The 15,963-nt window shown below is 41.7% G+C and overlaps 1 protein-coding gene across 4 annotated transcripts in view; it reads left to right on the forward strand.

Annotated features, from left to right (window-relative positions):
* The first annotated feature begins 3,555 nt into the window (after positions 1–3,555).
* The window catches only part of RAD50 (RAD50 double strand break repair protein), an 89,984-nt gene continuing 77,576 nt past the window's right edge, over positions 3,556–15,963 (forward strand). For 3 of the 4 annotated variants that reach the window (XM_054487367.2, XM_063665491.1, XM_054487369.2), the window contains exons 1-2: positions 6,887–7,436; positions 9,273–9,356. In XM_054487367.2, coding sequence (XP_054343342.1) covers positions 7,308–7,436; positions 9,273–9,356 — 213 coding nt within the window. In that variant the 5' untranslated portion in view covers positions 6,887–7,307. Of the gene's footprint in view, positions 3,571–6,314; positions 6,457–6,886; positions 7,437–9,272; positions 9,357–15,963 lie in introns of those variants that run through there. The other variant, XM_063665492.1, reaches the window with a different exon arrangement.

Genomic DNA, 15,963 nt, shown 5'->3' on the forward strand with positions numbered 1-15,963 from the left:
AGTTTGTATTTATCTTTTTTATGAGTATTTCTTTTTCACATATCTATACAGTTTACCTTCTCATTATTTTAGTGATAACCTGCTATTAGATGAAACTGATGTACCATAGTTTCCATCACCATTTCCCAACTTTTGGGCACTGGGGTTGTTTCTAGCCTTCCACAATTTTAAACAATGCTACTATAAACACCTGTGTAAAATTTTAAAAATTTTCCTTATGCTAATGAACTTGTATGATCATTTTATAGCCTTTGTTACATTTTACCAGATCACCCTCTGAAAATATTCAATGCAGAAAAAATAAATCTTTTTTTTTTTTTTTTTTTAGACAGAGTCTCGCTCTGTCGCCAGGCTGGAGTGCAGTGGCACAATCTCCACTCACTGCAAGCTCCGCCTCCTGGGTTCAAGCGATTCTCCTGCCTCAGCCTCCCGAGTAGCTGGGACTATAGGCACGCGCCACCACGCCCAGCTAATTTTTGTATTTTTAGTAGAGACGGGGTCTCACCATGTTGGCCGGGATGGTCTTGATCTGTTGACCTCGTGATCTGCCCGCCTCGGCCTCCCAAAGTGCTGGGATTACAGGCGTGAACCAATGCACCTGGCCAGAAGAAATAACTCTTATATTTTCACAGGGTTTTACAATTTATAAAGCATTTTCACAAAAATAGCTTTGTTTAATCTTGATATTAGCACTGGGAGATAGATTTCTTTCTCTGAAGGTCCATTAGCACCAGGCTTTAAAGGTTTTGCTAATGGAGAGCGAATGAACCCAGAAGGAAGAAGTGACGCAGAAGCAGTGGGAATCAAAGAGTTTGATAAATATGCTGGTAAACCTAAATGAATAATGCTGGTTTAAAAATAACTGATTTCATTTGTTTTGTTTCTTATTTGAAGACAATGAGAAACAAAAATGCTAAACAGTGATAATGTGGAAGGTGGGGGTGATCTTCTGGCACATTTTACAGTCCTTGTATTGTTCAGAAGGATCCTAATGATATTAACTCTGGACTTCAAAATAGTAATGTGAAAAATTTAAGAGTGCCCACTAAAAGAATAGAAATAGAATGTGTATCTTCCAAATCAGTAGAGTAAAACAAGGAATAAAGAAATCTCAGATATTCTACAAAGCAGGAAAGGAGACAAAGAAGCAAAGAAAAAGCACAGGAATAAGACATAAGCCTAAATTTACCAGCAATCACAGTAATTGAAAACAGATGAAAGTCATTTATTAAAAGGCAAATACTATAAAATTGCATTAGAAATCATCTATCAGCTATTTTCAAGAGATACACAATGCAAAATGACATAGGAAGTTTGGATGCAAAGATATATAGCAGGTCCTAGAATAACTTTGTTATAACATTCATGAGAAAACACTAATTAATTCTTGGCCAGGCTGTGTGGAGTTTGCACATTTCCTAATGTCTGTGTGGGGTTTCTCTGGGTACTCCAGTTTCCTCCCACATCCCAAAGATGTGCATGTGAGGTGAATTGGCATGTCTACATGGTCCCAGTCTGCGTGTGTGTGTGCGTGCGTGCATGCGTGTGAGTGTGTTCTGTGATGGAATGGCATCCTGTTCAGGGTTGGTGCCCAACCTGCACCCTGAGCTGATGGGTTAAGCTCCAGCCACCTGCAAACTTGAACTGGAATAGTTGGGTAAATACTTATTTTACTTGCTTTTATGAATCTTTCTTAAATGTGTCTATTGCTCACATTTGTTTCAATGTTTAATGTTGAATAGAAGTGTTTTCATCTTTATTTATAAGTTTGATGATATTTTTGTGACCAAAAATATGTTCTACGAACTTGTCTCTTGTTTATATCAACTAGCCTATGATAAAATTGGTTTCACCTCCCTTAAATTGCAATTTCTAAGAACAAATCCATACTAGTCAAAAGAAAGCTCATGTACCAACATTAATATCAGAAAAAAGGCAGAATTATGTTAGAAAGTATTGTAAGAATAAAGAGGTTCTCAGGCTGGGCACGGCTGCTCAAGCCTGTAATCCCAGCACTTTGGGAGGCCGAGGCAGGTGGTTCATGAAGTCAAGAGATCGAGACGATCCTGGCCAACATAGTGAAACCTCGTCTCTACTAAAAATACAAAAATTAGCTGGGCTTGGTTGTGTATGCCTGTAGTCCCAGCTACTCGGGAGGCTGAGGCAGGAGAATCGCTTGAACCCAGGAGGCAGAGGTTGCAGTGAGCCGAGATTGCGCCACTGTACTCCAGCCTGGCGACAGAGTGAGACTCTGTCTCAAAAACAAAACAAAACAACAACAACAACAAAAAAACAAAGAATAAAGAAGTTCTCTATTAGGTATAAAACAGTATCTCATGGTAGTTTTATTCTTCATTTCATTAATTTTAGCACCAGTGAAACTAAATATTTTTTGGAAGTAGTAGTTTGCTAAGAAGTGGAGACTTGACTGATTTGCCTTTTTATTTTAGGGATTAATCATTTTGATTACAAATCTTTTCCACCCCAATCCTAGAGCATTTATCTTAGTTTTATAGTTTCCATTGTTACAAAGTTGAAATTTTTTTGCAATGGAACCTGGTTACTTTGGCATGTGCATTTTTTTTCCTTTAACTCACTATTTTTTTTTCTGAAGTATTTTAAATTACAGACAGCATGACACACTATCACTAATACTTCCATATGCATCTCAAAAAAGATCATTTTCTTACATAGCAAAATATTATCACACCAAATACAATGACATTAACAAGAATTATTATTATTATTATTTTTGAGATAGAGTCCTGCTCTGTTACCCAGGCTAGAGTGCAGTGGCGTGATCTTGGTTCACTGCAACCTCCACCTCCCAGGTTCAGCGATTTTCCTGCCTCAGCCTCCTGAGTAGCTGGGACTACAAGTGCATGCCACCAGGCCCGGTTAATTTTTTGTATTTTTAGTAGAGACGGGGTTTCACCGTGTTAGCCAGGATGGTCTTAATCTCCTGGCCTCATGATCCGCCTGCCTCAGAGAATTTTTTCATTATCTAATTTCCAGTCTACATTGAAATTTCCCCACATATCTCCCAAATTTCCTTCACACATCTATGGCAAAACCAGTTTCCAAACTAGGACCATGCATTCCATTGGGGTGGTATGTATCTCAAATCTCTTAATTTGCAACAATATGTTTTTTAATAAGTCTTTTAAAATCTACAATAGTCTTTGCTTTAATGATAATGATCTCCTGAGAGCCTGTGCAAGTGTCTTGTAACAGTTTCTAGCTTCTGGATTTGCCTTTTCCAACCCTGTGTTGCTGTTAGCTTAATCCTTGTAATTCCTGTGAACTGAAAGTTACATCTAAAGGTATGATTAGATTCAAGTTCAACTTTTTTCCGTTTTTAAGAAAGCAAAACTGCATAAGAGATAATGTTGGGTACTTCATGCTGAGACCAGAGACAAGCAATATCTTATCTCAGTGATTGCTAATTTCTTATGTTACTTTGGGTCATAAAATTCCCCTTTAAAAGTAGAGGTAATTACATTTCTTGCTTCTTCTTTTATTGCTTCCAGAAATATCTTTCTGAAATTTTATCCACCAGAACTTACAGTGGTAAGTAAAATAAAGTGTAGATTTGCTTTTTTCTTCCTACTGATATCCAAGTATCCACAGTATTCATTTAAATGGTCTTGGTGGTAGCCGGGCGCGGTGGCTCACGCCTGTAATCCCAGCACTTTGGGAGGCCGAGGCGGGTGGATCGCGAGGTCAGGAGATCGAGACCATCCTGGCTAACACGGTGAAACCCCGTCTCTACTAAAAATACAAAAATTAGCCGGGCGCGGTGGCAGGCGCCTGTAGTCCCAGCTACTCGAGAGGCTGAGGCAGTAGAATGGCGTGAACCCGGGAGGCGGAGCTTCCAGTGAGCTGAGATTGCACCACTGCACTCCAACCTGGGCAACAGAGGGAGACTCCATCTCAAAAAAAAAAAAGGTCTTGGTGGTTTACACAAATGTTTATATTTGCCAAAACTCATGGAATTGTACCCTGGAAAAGGGTGAATTTTACTGTATGTCAATTATGCTTCCATAAATCTGACTTAAAAAATGGTCTCGGCCAGGCGCAGTGGCTCACACCTGTAATCCCAGCACTTTGGGAGGCCGAGGCGGGTGGATCACAAGGTTAGGAGTTCGAGACCAGCTTGACCAACATGGTGAAAACCCGTCTCTACTAAAAATACAAAAAATTAGCCAGGTGTGGTGGCACGTGCCTGTAATCCCAGCTACTCAGGAGGCTGAGGCAGAAGAATCACTTGAACCCGGGAGGTGGAGGTTGCAGTGAGCCAAGATCGCACCATTGCACTCCAGTCTGGGTGACAGAGCGAGACTCCATCTCAAAAAAAAAAAAAAAAAGTCTCCACTTGAATAGTCAATTATTCAAAGAAGATACACAAATGGCCAATAAACACATGAAATGATGCTACTAATAGTTATTAAAATGCAAATCAAAATTACAATGAGATATCACTTCACACTCATCAGGATGGCTACCATCAAAAAAAACATAAAATAACAAGTGTTGGCAAGCATATGTAGAAATTGAAACCTTTATGCACTATTGGTGGGAATGTCAAATGGTACAACCACTGTGGAAAACAGTATGGCAGTTCCTCATATAATTAAAAATTGAATTACTGTATGATCTAATAATTCCACTTCTGGGTTTATACCCAAAAGAATTGAAAGCAAGGTCCAGAAGTGACATTTGTACACCCATGTATATAGCCACACTATTCACAATAGCTAAAACGTGAAAGCAACCCAAATGTCCGCCAATAGATGGATAAGCAAAATGTGACGTGTATTGTAATGAATCTTATTCAACCTTAAAAACGACCTGAATTCTGATATATGCTACAGTGGTCCCCAACCTTTTTGGCACCAGGGACCAGTTTCAAGGAAGACAGTTTTTCCACAGGCAGGAGTGGGGTGATGGTTTTGGGATGAAACTGTTCAACCTCACATCATCAGGCATTAGATTCTCATAAGGAACGGGCAAGCTAGATCCCTTGCATGGGGCAACCTAGATCCTTCTCATGGGGCAGTTCGAAATGGGGTTTGTGCTCTTATGAGAATCTAATGCCCCCACTGATCTGAGGCCCAGCTCGGGTGGTAACGTTCACTCACCTGCTGCTCACCTCCTACTGTGCCACCAGGTTCCTAACAGGCCAGTTATGCATACTGGTCAGTGACCCAGGGGTTGGGGACCCCTGGGCTGCAATATGGATGAACCTTGAGGACATTATAAGTGAAATGAGCCAGTCACAAAAAGATAAATACTGTATGATTCCACTTATATGAGGTACTTAGTAAAAAATTATAGAGACAGTAAGTAGAATGTTGGTTGTCAGGGCTTGGAGGATGTGGGGAGGAAAGGGTTATTGTTTAATGGGTAGTTTGTTTTGCAAAATGAAAAGATTTGTAGAGGTTGAAAGGTGGTGATGGTTGTACGTGAGTATACTTAACACCACTGAAATGTACACTTGGTTAAGATAGTAAATTTTTTTTTGAGACGGAGTCTCGCTCTGTCGCCCAGGCTGGAGTGCAGTGGGGCGGTCTCGGCTCACTGCAAGCTCCGCCTCCCGGGTTCACGCCATTCTCCTGCCTCAGCCTCCTGAGTAGCTGGGACCATCGGCGCCGGCCACCATGCCCGGCTAATTTTTTTGTATTTTTAGTAGAGACGGGGTTTCACCGTGTTAGCCAGGATGGTCTCGATCTCCTGACCTCATGATCCACCCGTCTCGGCCGCCCAAAGTGCTGGGATTACAGGCGTGAGCCACCGCGCCTGGCCAAGACAGTAAATTTTATGTGTATTTTACAATTTTTAAAATGAAAAAAGGTCTTTAGTCTTTTCCCATTGTTTTATTACATTTGCTGTGCCAAGTAAGACATTCCTATATAATTTTAATGTTTTGTTCCATTGGTTAAGTATGTTGTAATAACTGACACTTTCCGGTTTTTTTAACCTGGTACAGCAAGAGACTATTTCTCACTGGTCTTCCCCACTTGCACCCTTTGGCACATACATTTATGTATTAGGTTCTGTAAATTATTTGCTTGGGATTGTATGACTGGGGAAACATTTCCTACATTTTTCCAAGGCAGGCAGAGGCAAATTATACCACTACAGTAATTCCAAATTAGTGTTTCATTTAAATGTCCTCCACTATTGTTTCAGTAATTTTTATGCATGTTCCTCTAGGCCCTTAAATGTGATATCCCTCCATTAAGTTTGTTTCCAAGAAAGCAATATTCAGTTACTTCTGAGACAGGTAACTCCTCTTTCCCTTATTTTTAAAGATATCTATTGCTGGGAGCACTGATCGGAATGGATGACCTCTACATTCTTCGTATTTGCAGACTGCTTTTAGTTTTAGTTCCCAGACTTTTGGTCTTAAAGACGCCTTTACACTAAAAAATTACGGGGGACCTCAAAGAGCGTGTACGTGAGTTATAATTATCAACATTTACTCAATTAGAAATTAAAATTGGTATTTCTAAGCGCAAGAATACACATGCGCACATTCCATTAACCACCACTGCAATGGCGTCATCACATGTTATGTGATCACTGGAAATTACTACACGAACATTAGAGAGAGAATGAGAATGAAAAGGAAAATAGTTTTGACATGAACTGACCCCCCTTCCTGGGTCTCCAATCCACCCCACCACTACCCCCCATTCCAGGAGTCCCAGGATCAAGCTTTGGGAAGCGCCATCCGTCACAGGTCTTGGTCTCCCCTTCCAAAAGTCAGTGCCTCTCCAGGCTGCCCATCCCCAGCAAAGATCCGGAAGTCCGCTGCCCCTAGCAACAGCACCCAGCAGCTAGCCCTCTGTTTGGTCGTACCGCACCCGGAAATCGGAGCTGCGCACGCACCGCGGGCCTCCGATTTCCCGGCGTGCCCCAGGAGAGCGGGGCGGACGCGCGCGGGCCTAGAGGCCCACGTGATACGCAGGGCGGCCGAGGCAGGAAGCTGTGAGTGCGCGGTTGCAGGGTCGCGTTGTGGCTACGGGTTTGCGTCCCCGGCGGGAGCCCCAGGCTGGTCCCCGCCTCCGCTCTCCCCACCGGCGGGGAAAGCAGCTGGTGTGGGAGGAAAGGCTCCATTCCCCGCCCCCTCTCTCCCGCTGTTGGCCGGCAGGATCTTTTGGCAGTCCTGTGGCCTCGCTCCCCGCCCGGATCCTCCTGACCCTGAGATTCGCGGGTCTCACGTCCCGTGCACGCCTTGCTTCGGCCTCAGTTAAGCCTTTGTGGGCTCCAGGTCCCTGGTGAGATTAGAAACGTTTGCAAACATGTCCCGGATCGAAAAGATGAGCATTCTGGGCGTGCGGAGTTTTGGAATAGAGGACAAAGATAAGCAAATTATCACTTTCTTCAGCCCCCTTACAATTTTGGTTGGACCCAATGGGGCGGGAAAGACGGTAAGTCTTCAGTAGCCGCCTTCAGTTTACAGGTCGCTACATCTTTCGGAGAATAAAATGGGAAGTTCAGAACTCTCCTTAGGAGAAGCGTCCTTAGGGCTCCACAGGTGTAGGCCCTTAAAGTGCCTTGGGGTGTGGCCTGCAGGCTACAGCGACCTTAGGAGTTAAACCTGGAGCAGGCCCGGAAGGATGTCCGGACTTGTCCTGGGGACAAGGTTTACTTAAGAATCCCAGGAGACCGGGAGCTGTCGCCGCTCACTCAGAGTTCAGTTCCCACTGGATGCCCTTTGGTCTGTATTGATGTTTTTAACGCTGTCTCCTTGCTTTCAAAGCATAGCATTCACTTCCCAGTAGTTGTCCCGTACAAGAATTTCTTTAAAAGTTATAAAATGATACATACATGACTAAAGAGTTTCCAAGTATGCCAACTGTCCAAACATAATACATGGAAAATAAATGACTTAACTTCAAAATGTAACTGATGTAGTGGGGCTTAACTTGGAAAACTTCTGTTCTTAAAACTCAGTCAAAAATTTAAAGTTGGTGCACGACTGACTTTTTTTTTAAGCCCTGGGAATATTTATAAATTTGATGGAAAGAATAACCAAGAGGCATTCTGGTCAGGAATAGTGGCTTAAGAAAAAGCAAGACGATGTCAGTATAGCAGGGAGAAGAGTCTAAAGGAAGGATTTGTGAAGAGTGTAGAAAGAGAAGGTTGAGAATTGAATGCCAAACTTGTTTACTTTTGTTTTTGTAAAAATGTTATTTGTTGAATGCTTGTTATGTACTTAGCATTGTACTAAATACTAGCAAAAGGGAGAGTAGTACTGTATAGTGTTTATGAGGATTGGCTGCCTCAGTACAGATTTTTTGCTTCATTTATTAGTTGTCTGACTGTTGGCGAGTGACCTCACTGCTCTGTGCCTTAGTTTTCTCATTTATAAAATGGAGATTAAAAATAGTTTCTACAGCTGGGCACGGTGGCTCACGCCTGTAATCCCAGCACTTTGGGAGGCTGAGGCGGGTGGATCACCTGAGGTCAGGAGTTCGAGACCAGCCTGGCCAACGTGGCGAAACCCCGTCTCTAATAAAAATACAAAAATTAGCCAGGCGTGGTGGTGCATGCCTGTAATCCTAGCTACTGGGGAGGCCGAGGCGGGAGAATCACTTGAACCGGGGAGGTGGAGGTTGCAGTGAGCCGAAGTCACGCCATTGCACTACACCAGCCTGGGTGACAGAGCGAGACTCTCCCCCACTCCCCCCGCCAAAAAAAAGTTTCTACAGGCTGGGCACCGTGGCTGTCGACTGTAATCCCAGCCGTTTGGGAGGTTGAGGCTGGGGGATTGCTTGAGCCCAGGAGGTCGAGAGGTCGAGGCTGCAGTAAGCCATGATCATGCAGCCTGGGCAGCAGAATGAGACCCTGTCTCTTAAAAAGTTTCTACAGCCTGGAGTTAATGTGAGAATTAAATAAATGTACGTAAGAGTGCTTAGTACAGTTTAGTACTTAACTGTTAGCCATTCTTTTTTTTTTTTTTTTAGCCATTCTTATTATTAACTTAAATTAGTTTAAAGGGTTTCAGTTGAAAATAAAGAATTATTTTTTTCCCAAGTAACAATTCTTCATATTAGGATAACTTCTTAGTTATATAGCATTTCTGTGAACTTACAGCATTGATTAACACTTAATCATATTTTTATTACAGGTTTTATAAGGTCAGATTTTATCTATCTTTTATAGTTTCCATAATAAATAATATTTTTGTAATGAATTCATATTTTATGATAAACTTCTGTGGTTCTCTTATAACGAAGTAATGTAATTTTCTGTTTCTTTAGACCATCATTGAATGTCTAAAATATATCTGTACTGGAGATTTCCCTCCTGGAACCAAAGGAAATACATTTGTACATGATCCCAAGGTAATGGTGCTAGTACAATTTTGTATTTTTATAATTATAAAAATGATAATAGCTTATTATAGAAAACTTGGCATTGGAAAGGTATAAAGAGAAATGAAAGTCAGCCCCCCACAGTTTTAGCACCCAGTAATAACCATTGTTGACATTTTCATGTATTTTCCTCCTCTTTTAAATACTGTTTTATATAGCTGATGTCATACTCTTAATTTTGTATTCTGGGTTTTTTTCCCAACTTAACATTATCATGAAGTCCCGTGTCACTAAAAAACTATCATCTGGGTGTTTGGTATGTAAGTGTTTCTTTTAATCTTTATACTGTTTTGTATGTCTGAGATATTTTCTACTTAAAGTGCATGAACACTTTAGTAGTTATGTAATTTTCTTACATTAGATTGCTTTCAGTTTTTCATTAAAATGTACCATGATAAGCCAGGCTTGGGGGTGTGTGCCAGTACTCCCAGATAGCTCTAGAGGCTGAGTTGGGAGGATTGCTTCAGCCCAGGAGTTCAAGGCTAGCCTGGACAATATAGTGAGACCCACTGTCTAGAAAAAAAGTACCATGATAAAAATCTTTGTGTATGAATCATTGTTTGAATTATGGTGTTTATACTATTCGTGTGTGTAAAGGACATAGAATTTGGTCTATAGGTTTGTTTTTGCACATATAGAAGTGAAACAATACATACACACACACACATATATATATAGTTTATTTGTTTTTAGTGGGGTCATGTGCCTCTCTCGCCGCTCCCTGACCCCAGTTCCACTATGTTTTCGTTACATATTCTTCCAAGCTTTTTTCTGCTTATAAAACCATGCCTATGTGAGCATATAAATGCATTCACACATACATATTTTAGCACATTAATATAATTTTATACTTCTATTTTATTGTTTTTAGTTACTAAATTGTATTCCATTGAGTTTATATCCTATAGTTTATTAACTGACCCCCTGTTGATTATTATTTGTTTCCACTTTAGTGTGATTAAAGATAACTCTGTAATTATGAAAATATTTATGAATTTTCCTCTTAGAAATATAATAGTATTTAGTACGTTTACTGAGTCCTCTCTATAATGACTGTTTCCCACCTTCTCTCTCCTTAAATCTACAATCTACTTTCCTTAATTGATGATCTTGCTTTGTACTTTATTGAGAAATAGGAAGAATCAAATGAGAATTCCCTTATTTTCCAGTCATCAAATCTACGAAACTACTGTACATACGTGCCCATACTGTTTTTTCTTGGATAAATTATTTGTTGTTTTATCTAAACATCAACCAGCTCCTTGGAGGCTAGATCTCATTGATCCCTCTTATCCACCCAAGGATTTTGCCCTTCCGTTTTTCCATCTCTCTCCTGGATCAGCAGTTTCTCTTGATGGATCATTCACATCAGCATATAAACATGCTCTGGTATCTCTAGTCTTCAAACAAAAAACTCTCCCTTTACTCCAATTTACCCTCTAGCCATTACCTTTTCTGTGTTCCAATATATAGCAAAATTCATAAGATTTGTATGTCCTCATTGTCTTTACTTTATTGACTCCCATTTTTCCCTCAGTCTACTCCATTCAGGTTTTCTTTTTTTCCTCCACTAAAAGTGCCTTTGTAAGGTCACTGATAATCTCCATGTGCCAGATAGAGTGGTCAGTTTCTAATTCTCATTAACATCTTGTCAGATTTGACACAGTTGGCTATTTCTTTTTTAAAAAATATTTCCTTCTTGGCTTTTGTGACACTATAATCTCATAGTTTCCTTCTTTCTCACTGGCTATACTTTAGTCTTTGTTGGGTCTACCTTTGCTTGATTTCTTTTTTTTTTTTGAGACGGAGTCTCACACTGTTGCCCAGGCTGGAGTGCAGTGTGGCATGATCTTGGCTTACTGCAACCTCTGTCTCTCAGGTTCAAGCTATTCTTGTGCCTTAGCCTCTTGAGTAGCTGGGATTACGGGTGTGCCACCACACCCAGCTAATTTTTGTATTTTTAGCAGAGACAGGGTTTCATCGTGTTGGCCAGGCCGGTCTCAACCTCCTCACCTCAGGTGATCCGCCTGCCTCGGTCTCCCAAAGTGCTGGGATTACAGATGTGAGCCACTGCACCCAACCTGCTTGATTTCTGAAAGCCAGTGTGACACAAGAGTTGGCCATCTTTGCATTAACCCTCTTCCCTATCTCTCTTGGATAAGCTTATTCAGTCTAACGGCTTTAAGTACTGATTATGTGCTGGTAACTAACACATTTATGTATTTGACCCTGACTTCTTTCCTTAACTCTAGACATATATGTCTAGCTGTTTGTTTGGATATTTAATGGGCATCTCAAATTTAACATGTTCAAAATGGAACTCTTGATTCCTTGTACCCACTTCCTGCCTACATTCTCAGCTCTGTTACTACCTCGGTACCCCACCCCCGCCAGTTTTGTAAATGATGTCATCATCCATACATAAGCAATTCTTACCTACCCTTCTAAAATATGTCGGAATTTGTCTACTTCATTCCATCGGCCACTGTGTCCCTGTTCCAAGCCACCATCATATTCCCTTTCAACTATTAGAATCGTCTCCTAACTTGTTTTCCTGCCCTCATTCGTGAAGCTCTCTCTTTCTCACAGAGTAGTCAGAGTTGTCTTTTAAATATTCATTTAAGAGGGAATGAGTTGTTCAAAATCTGGGAGGAAAACATTTCATTCAGTCTAGTTGCAGAGTCCCTGAGCATGGTTGGTGTGTTCAAGGAATGGCAAGGAAGAACAAGGGGAAAATGGTAGAAAATAAAGTTAGAAAGATAGGAGAGACTAGATCCTGTAGGTCCTTGGATTCTAGTCTTATTTAAATAGGAATCTGTCTATTGGGAGATTTCGAGCAGGGAAAGGACATGGTCTGACTTATGTTTTAAAGTGCTCAGTCTGGTTGCTGAGAGAAGACTATCTGTAGGTAGCAAAGATAGGAGGGCAGAGACAAGAGGATTTTGTGATGATGCAGGTGAGAAATATAGGTGGCTTGATTAAGGTAGTGGTAGAATTGTGAGAAATGTTTGGATTTAGGATGTATTTTGAAGATAGAACCAACAAATTAGCTAATGGTTTGGATAATGGTGTATGAAAGAAGTAAAAGCATCAAGCATAACTCCAAAGTTTTTGGCTTGAACAACTGGATAAAATAGTTTTGTCATTTATTGTAATGGGGCACTATGGAAAAAAAATTTGGGTGGATCTGGTTTAAACATGTAAATTAGGGATATGTGTTAAATATCCAAAGGAGATGTCCAGTTGGCAAACAGAAGTCTGTTCAGGAAAGAGATTAGGACTGGAGAAAGAAAATTAGGAATCATTAATGTATACAGGTAGTTCCACATAGTTAATTTTTAAAGCCTGATGAGATCAAATAGAGAATGAATATGGAAAAGATATTCAAGACCTTAACCTAGAGCACTAGAGCTGATGATGCCTTTAGAAATTGGGAAGAGGAGGAGAAGCTAGTAAAAGAGCAATTCGTTAAGTAAGGAAAACTGAGAGAGTGGTGTCTTGGAAGACAAGAGAATAAAGTATTATAAGGAGGAAATCATCAACTGTGTCAAATATGTTGATAGCTCAAGAAAGAAGAGGAGTGTTTGGATATGTGGAGTCCATTGTTGCTCTTGACAAAACCAGTTCCAGTAATCAGAGAAAAGATAAAGAAGTGAAACAGAATTATTTTATGAATTTTGTTGTAAGTGGACACAGACATAGGACAGTAGCTGAAGAGGTTAACAGGATAAAGGAAAGTTTTGTTGTTGTTGTTTTATTGTGTTTTTAAAAGTGGGATATACTAGAGTATTTGTAGACTGTTGGGAATGACTCTGGACAGAAACATTGATGCAGGACTGGGGATAATTACAGAGCACAATTCTTGAGTAGGCAAAAAGAGATAAGATCCATTGCCCAACCAGAGGGGATACCAGATACATCCACTGTTATCCATTGTAACAGGGATGTTAGGCAGAGCATATGATTGGAAACTTTAGTAGTGAAAGAATGAGTAAGTTCTCTTTTGATTGCTTTTATATTCTCAAATGAAAAAAGAAGTGAAGTTACTGGTTGAGAGTGGCAGAAGGGGTTGATTGAGCCTAGAAAACATAGAGTAGTTTTTAACCTCAGTAAGTAAATTGATTAAGGGAGGCGTTCTGGGATTACATGACAGTGTCAGGGGTTTTGTGAAAATTTAAAGAGAGACCAGCCATCATGGTTATGTATGTTTTTTCAGTCTTGTTCAGCCCAAGCACTGAATAAATTGGAAAGTTGCATTTATCCACGATTGCGGATTTGGTAAATACTATGAAGGTAATGAGAAGCAAGAAATTGAGTACTGATACGGTTTGAATTTGTATCTGCCCAAATCTCATGTCGAATTGTAACCCCCATTGTTGGAGGAGGGGCCTGGTGGAAGGTGATTGAATCATGGGGGTGGATTTCCCCCTTGCAGTTCTTGTGATAGTGAGTAAGTTCTCATGAGATTTGGTTGTTTAAAAGTGTGTAGCACCTCCCCCTTCACTCTCTTCCTCCTGTTCTGGCCGTGTAAGATGTGCCAGCCTCCTCTTCGCCTTCTGCCATGATTGTAAGTTTCCTGAGGCCTCCGCAGTCATGCTTCCTGTACAGCCTGCAGAACCATGAGCCAATTAAACCTCTTTTCTTTGACCAGTTTCAGGTATTTCTTTGTAGCAGTGAGAAAACAGACTATTACAGAAAGTTGGTACCGAGAGTAGGGTATTGCTATAAAGATAGCTGAAAATGTGGAAGTGACTTTGGAACTGGGTAGTGGTTAGAGGTTGGAACAGTTTGGAGGGCTTAAAAGAAGACAGGAAGATGAGGAAAAGTTTGGAACTTCCTAGAGACTTGTTAAATTATTTTGACCAAAATGCTGACAGTGATATGAATAATGAAGTCTAGGCTGAGGAGGTCTCAGATGGAGATAAGGAACTTACTGAGAACTGGAGTAAAGGTCACTCTTACGATGCTTTAGCAAAGAGACTGGCGGCATTGTGCCCCTGCTCTGGGCATCTGTGGAACTTTGAACTTGAAAGAGATGATTTAGAGTATTTGGTGGAAGAAGTTTCCAGGCAGCAAAACTTTCAAGATGTGGCCTGGCTGCTTCTAGCAGTATATGCTCATATGTGTGAGCAAAGAGATCTGAAACTGGAATTTATATTTAAAAGGGAAGCAGGGCATAAAAGTTTGGAAAATTTGCAGCCTGACCATGTGGTAGAAAAGAAAAACCGATTTTCTGGGGAGGAATTCAAGCCGGCTGCAGAAATTTGCATAAGTAAAGAGGAGCAGAATGTTTAATAGCCAAGACACTGGGGAAAGTGGCTAGAAGGCATTTCAGAGATCTTCACAGCAGCCCCTCCCATTACAGGACACTACTCCCTGTGTTTCAGCCACTCCAGCTCCAGCCATGGCTAAAAGGGCCCCAAATGTATCTCAGGCTTCTGCTCCAGAGGCTGCAAGCTGTAAGCCTTGGCAGCTTCCACATGGTGTTAAGCCTGTGGTTGCACAGAGGACAAGAGTTGAGGCTTGGGAGCCTCCACCTAGATTTCGGGGGATGTATGGAAACGCCTGGATGTCCAGGCGGAAGTCTGCTGCAGGGGCAGAGCCCTCATGGAGAAGCTCTACTAGGGCAGTGCAGAAGGAAAACGTGGGGTTGGATCCCCCACACCGTGTTCCCAATGGGGCACTGCCCAGTGGAGCTGTGAGAAGAGGGCCTCTATCCTCCAGACCCCAGAATGGTAGAACCACCAACAGCTTGCACTGTGTGCCTGGAAAAGCTGCACACACTCAACACCAGCCATTGAGAGAAGCTATGGGAGCTAAGCCCTGCAGAGCCACAGGGGTGGAGCTGCCCAAGGCCTTGGGATCCCACCTCTTGCGTCACTGTGGCCTGGATGTGAGACATGGAGTCAGAGGATATTATTTTGGAGCTTTAAAATTTCGGATCACGAGGTCAGGAGATTGAGACCATCCTGGCCAACATGGTGAAACCCCGTCTCTACTAAAATACAAAAAATTAGCTGGGCGTCCTAGCACATGCCTGTAGTCACAGCTACTCAGGAGGCCGAGACGGGAATCACTTGAACCCAGGAAGTGGAAGTTACAGTGAGCCTAGACTGCACCACTGCACTCCAGCCTGGCGATAGAGGGAGACTTTGTCTCAAAAAAAAAAAAAAAAAAGATTTGGCTGGGCACGGTGGCTCACGCCTGTAATCCCAGCACTTTGGGAGGCTGAGGCGGGCAGATCACGAGGTCAGGAGATCGAGACCATCCTGGCTAACATGGTGAAACCCCATCTCTACTAAAAATACAAAAAATTAGCTGGGCGTGGTGGCGGATGCCTGTTGTCCCAGCTACTTGGGAGGCTGAGGCAGGAGAATGGCATGAACCCGGGAGGCAGTGCTTGCAGTGAGCCAAGATCACGTCACTGCACTCCAGCCTGGGCGACAGTGAGACTCTCTCTCAAAAAAAAAAAAAAAAAAGGTTTAATGACTGCCCAGCTGGGTTTTGGACTTGCATGGGGCTTGTAGCCCTTTGTTTTCGCTGATTTCTCCCTTTTGGAACATGTGTATTTACCCAA

This window comes from Pongo pygmaeus, chromosome 4 (assembly GCF_028885625.2).
Source record: "Pongo pygmaeus isolate AG05252 chromosome 4, NHGRI_mPonPyg2-v2.0_pri, whole genome shotgun sequence".
NCBI lineage: Eukaryota > Metazoa > Chordata > Mammalia > Primates > Hominidae > Pongo > Pongo pygmaeus.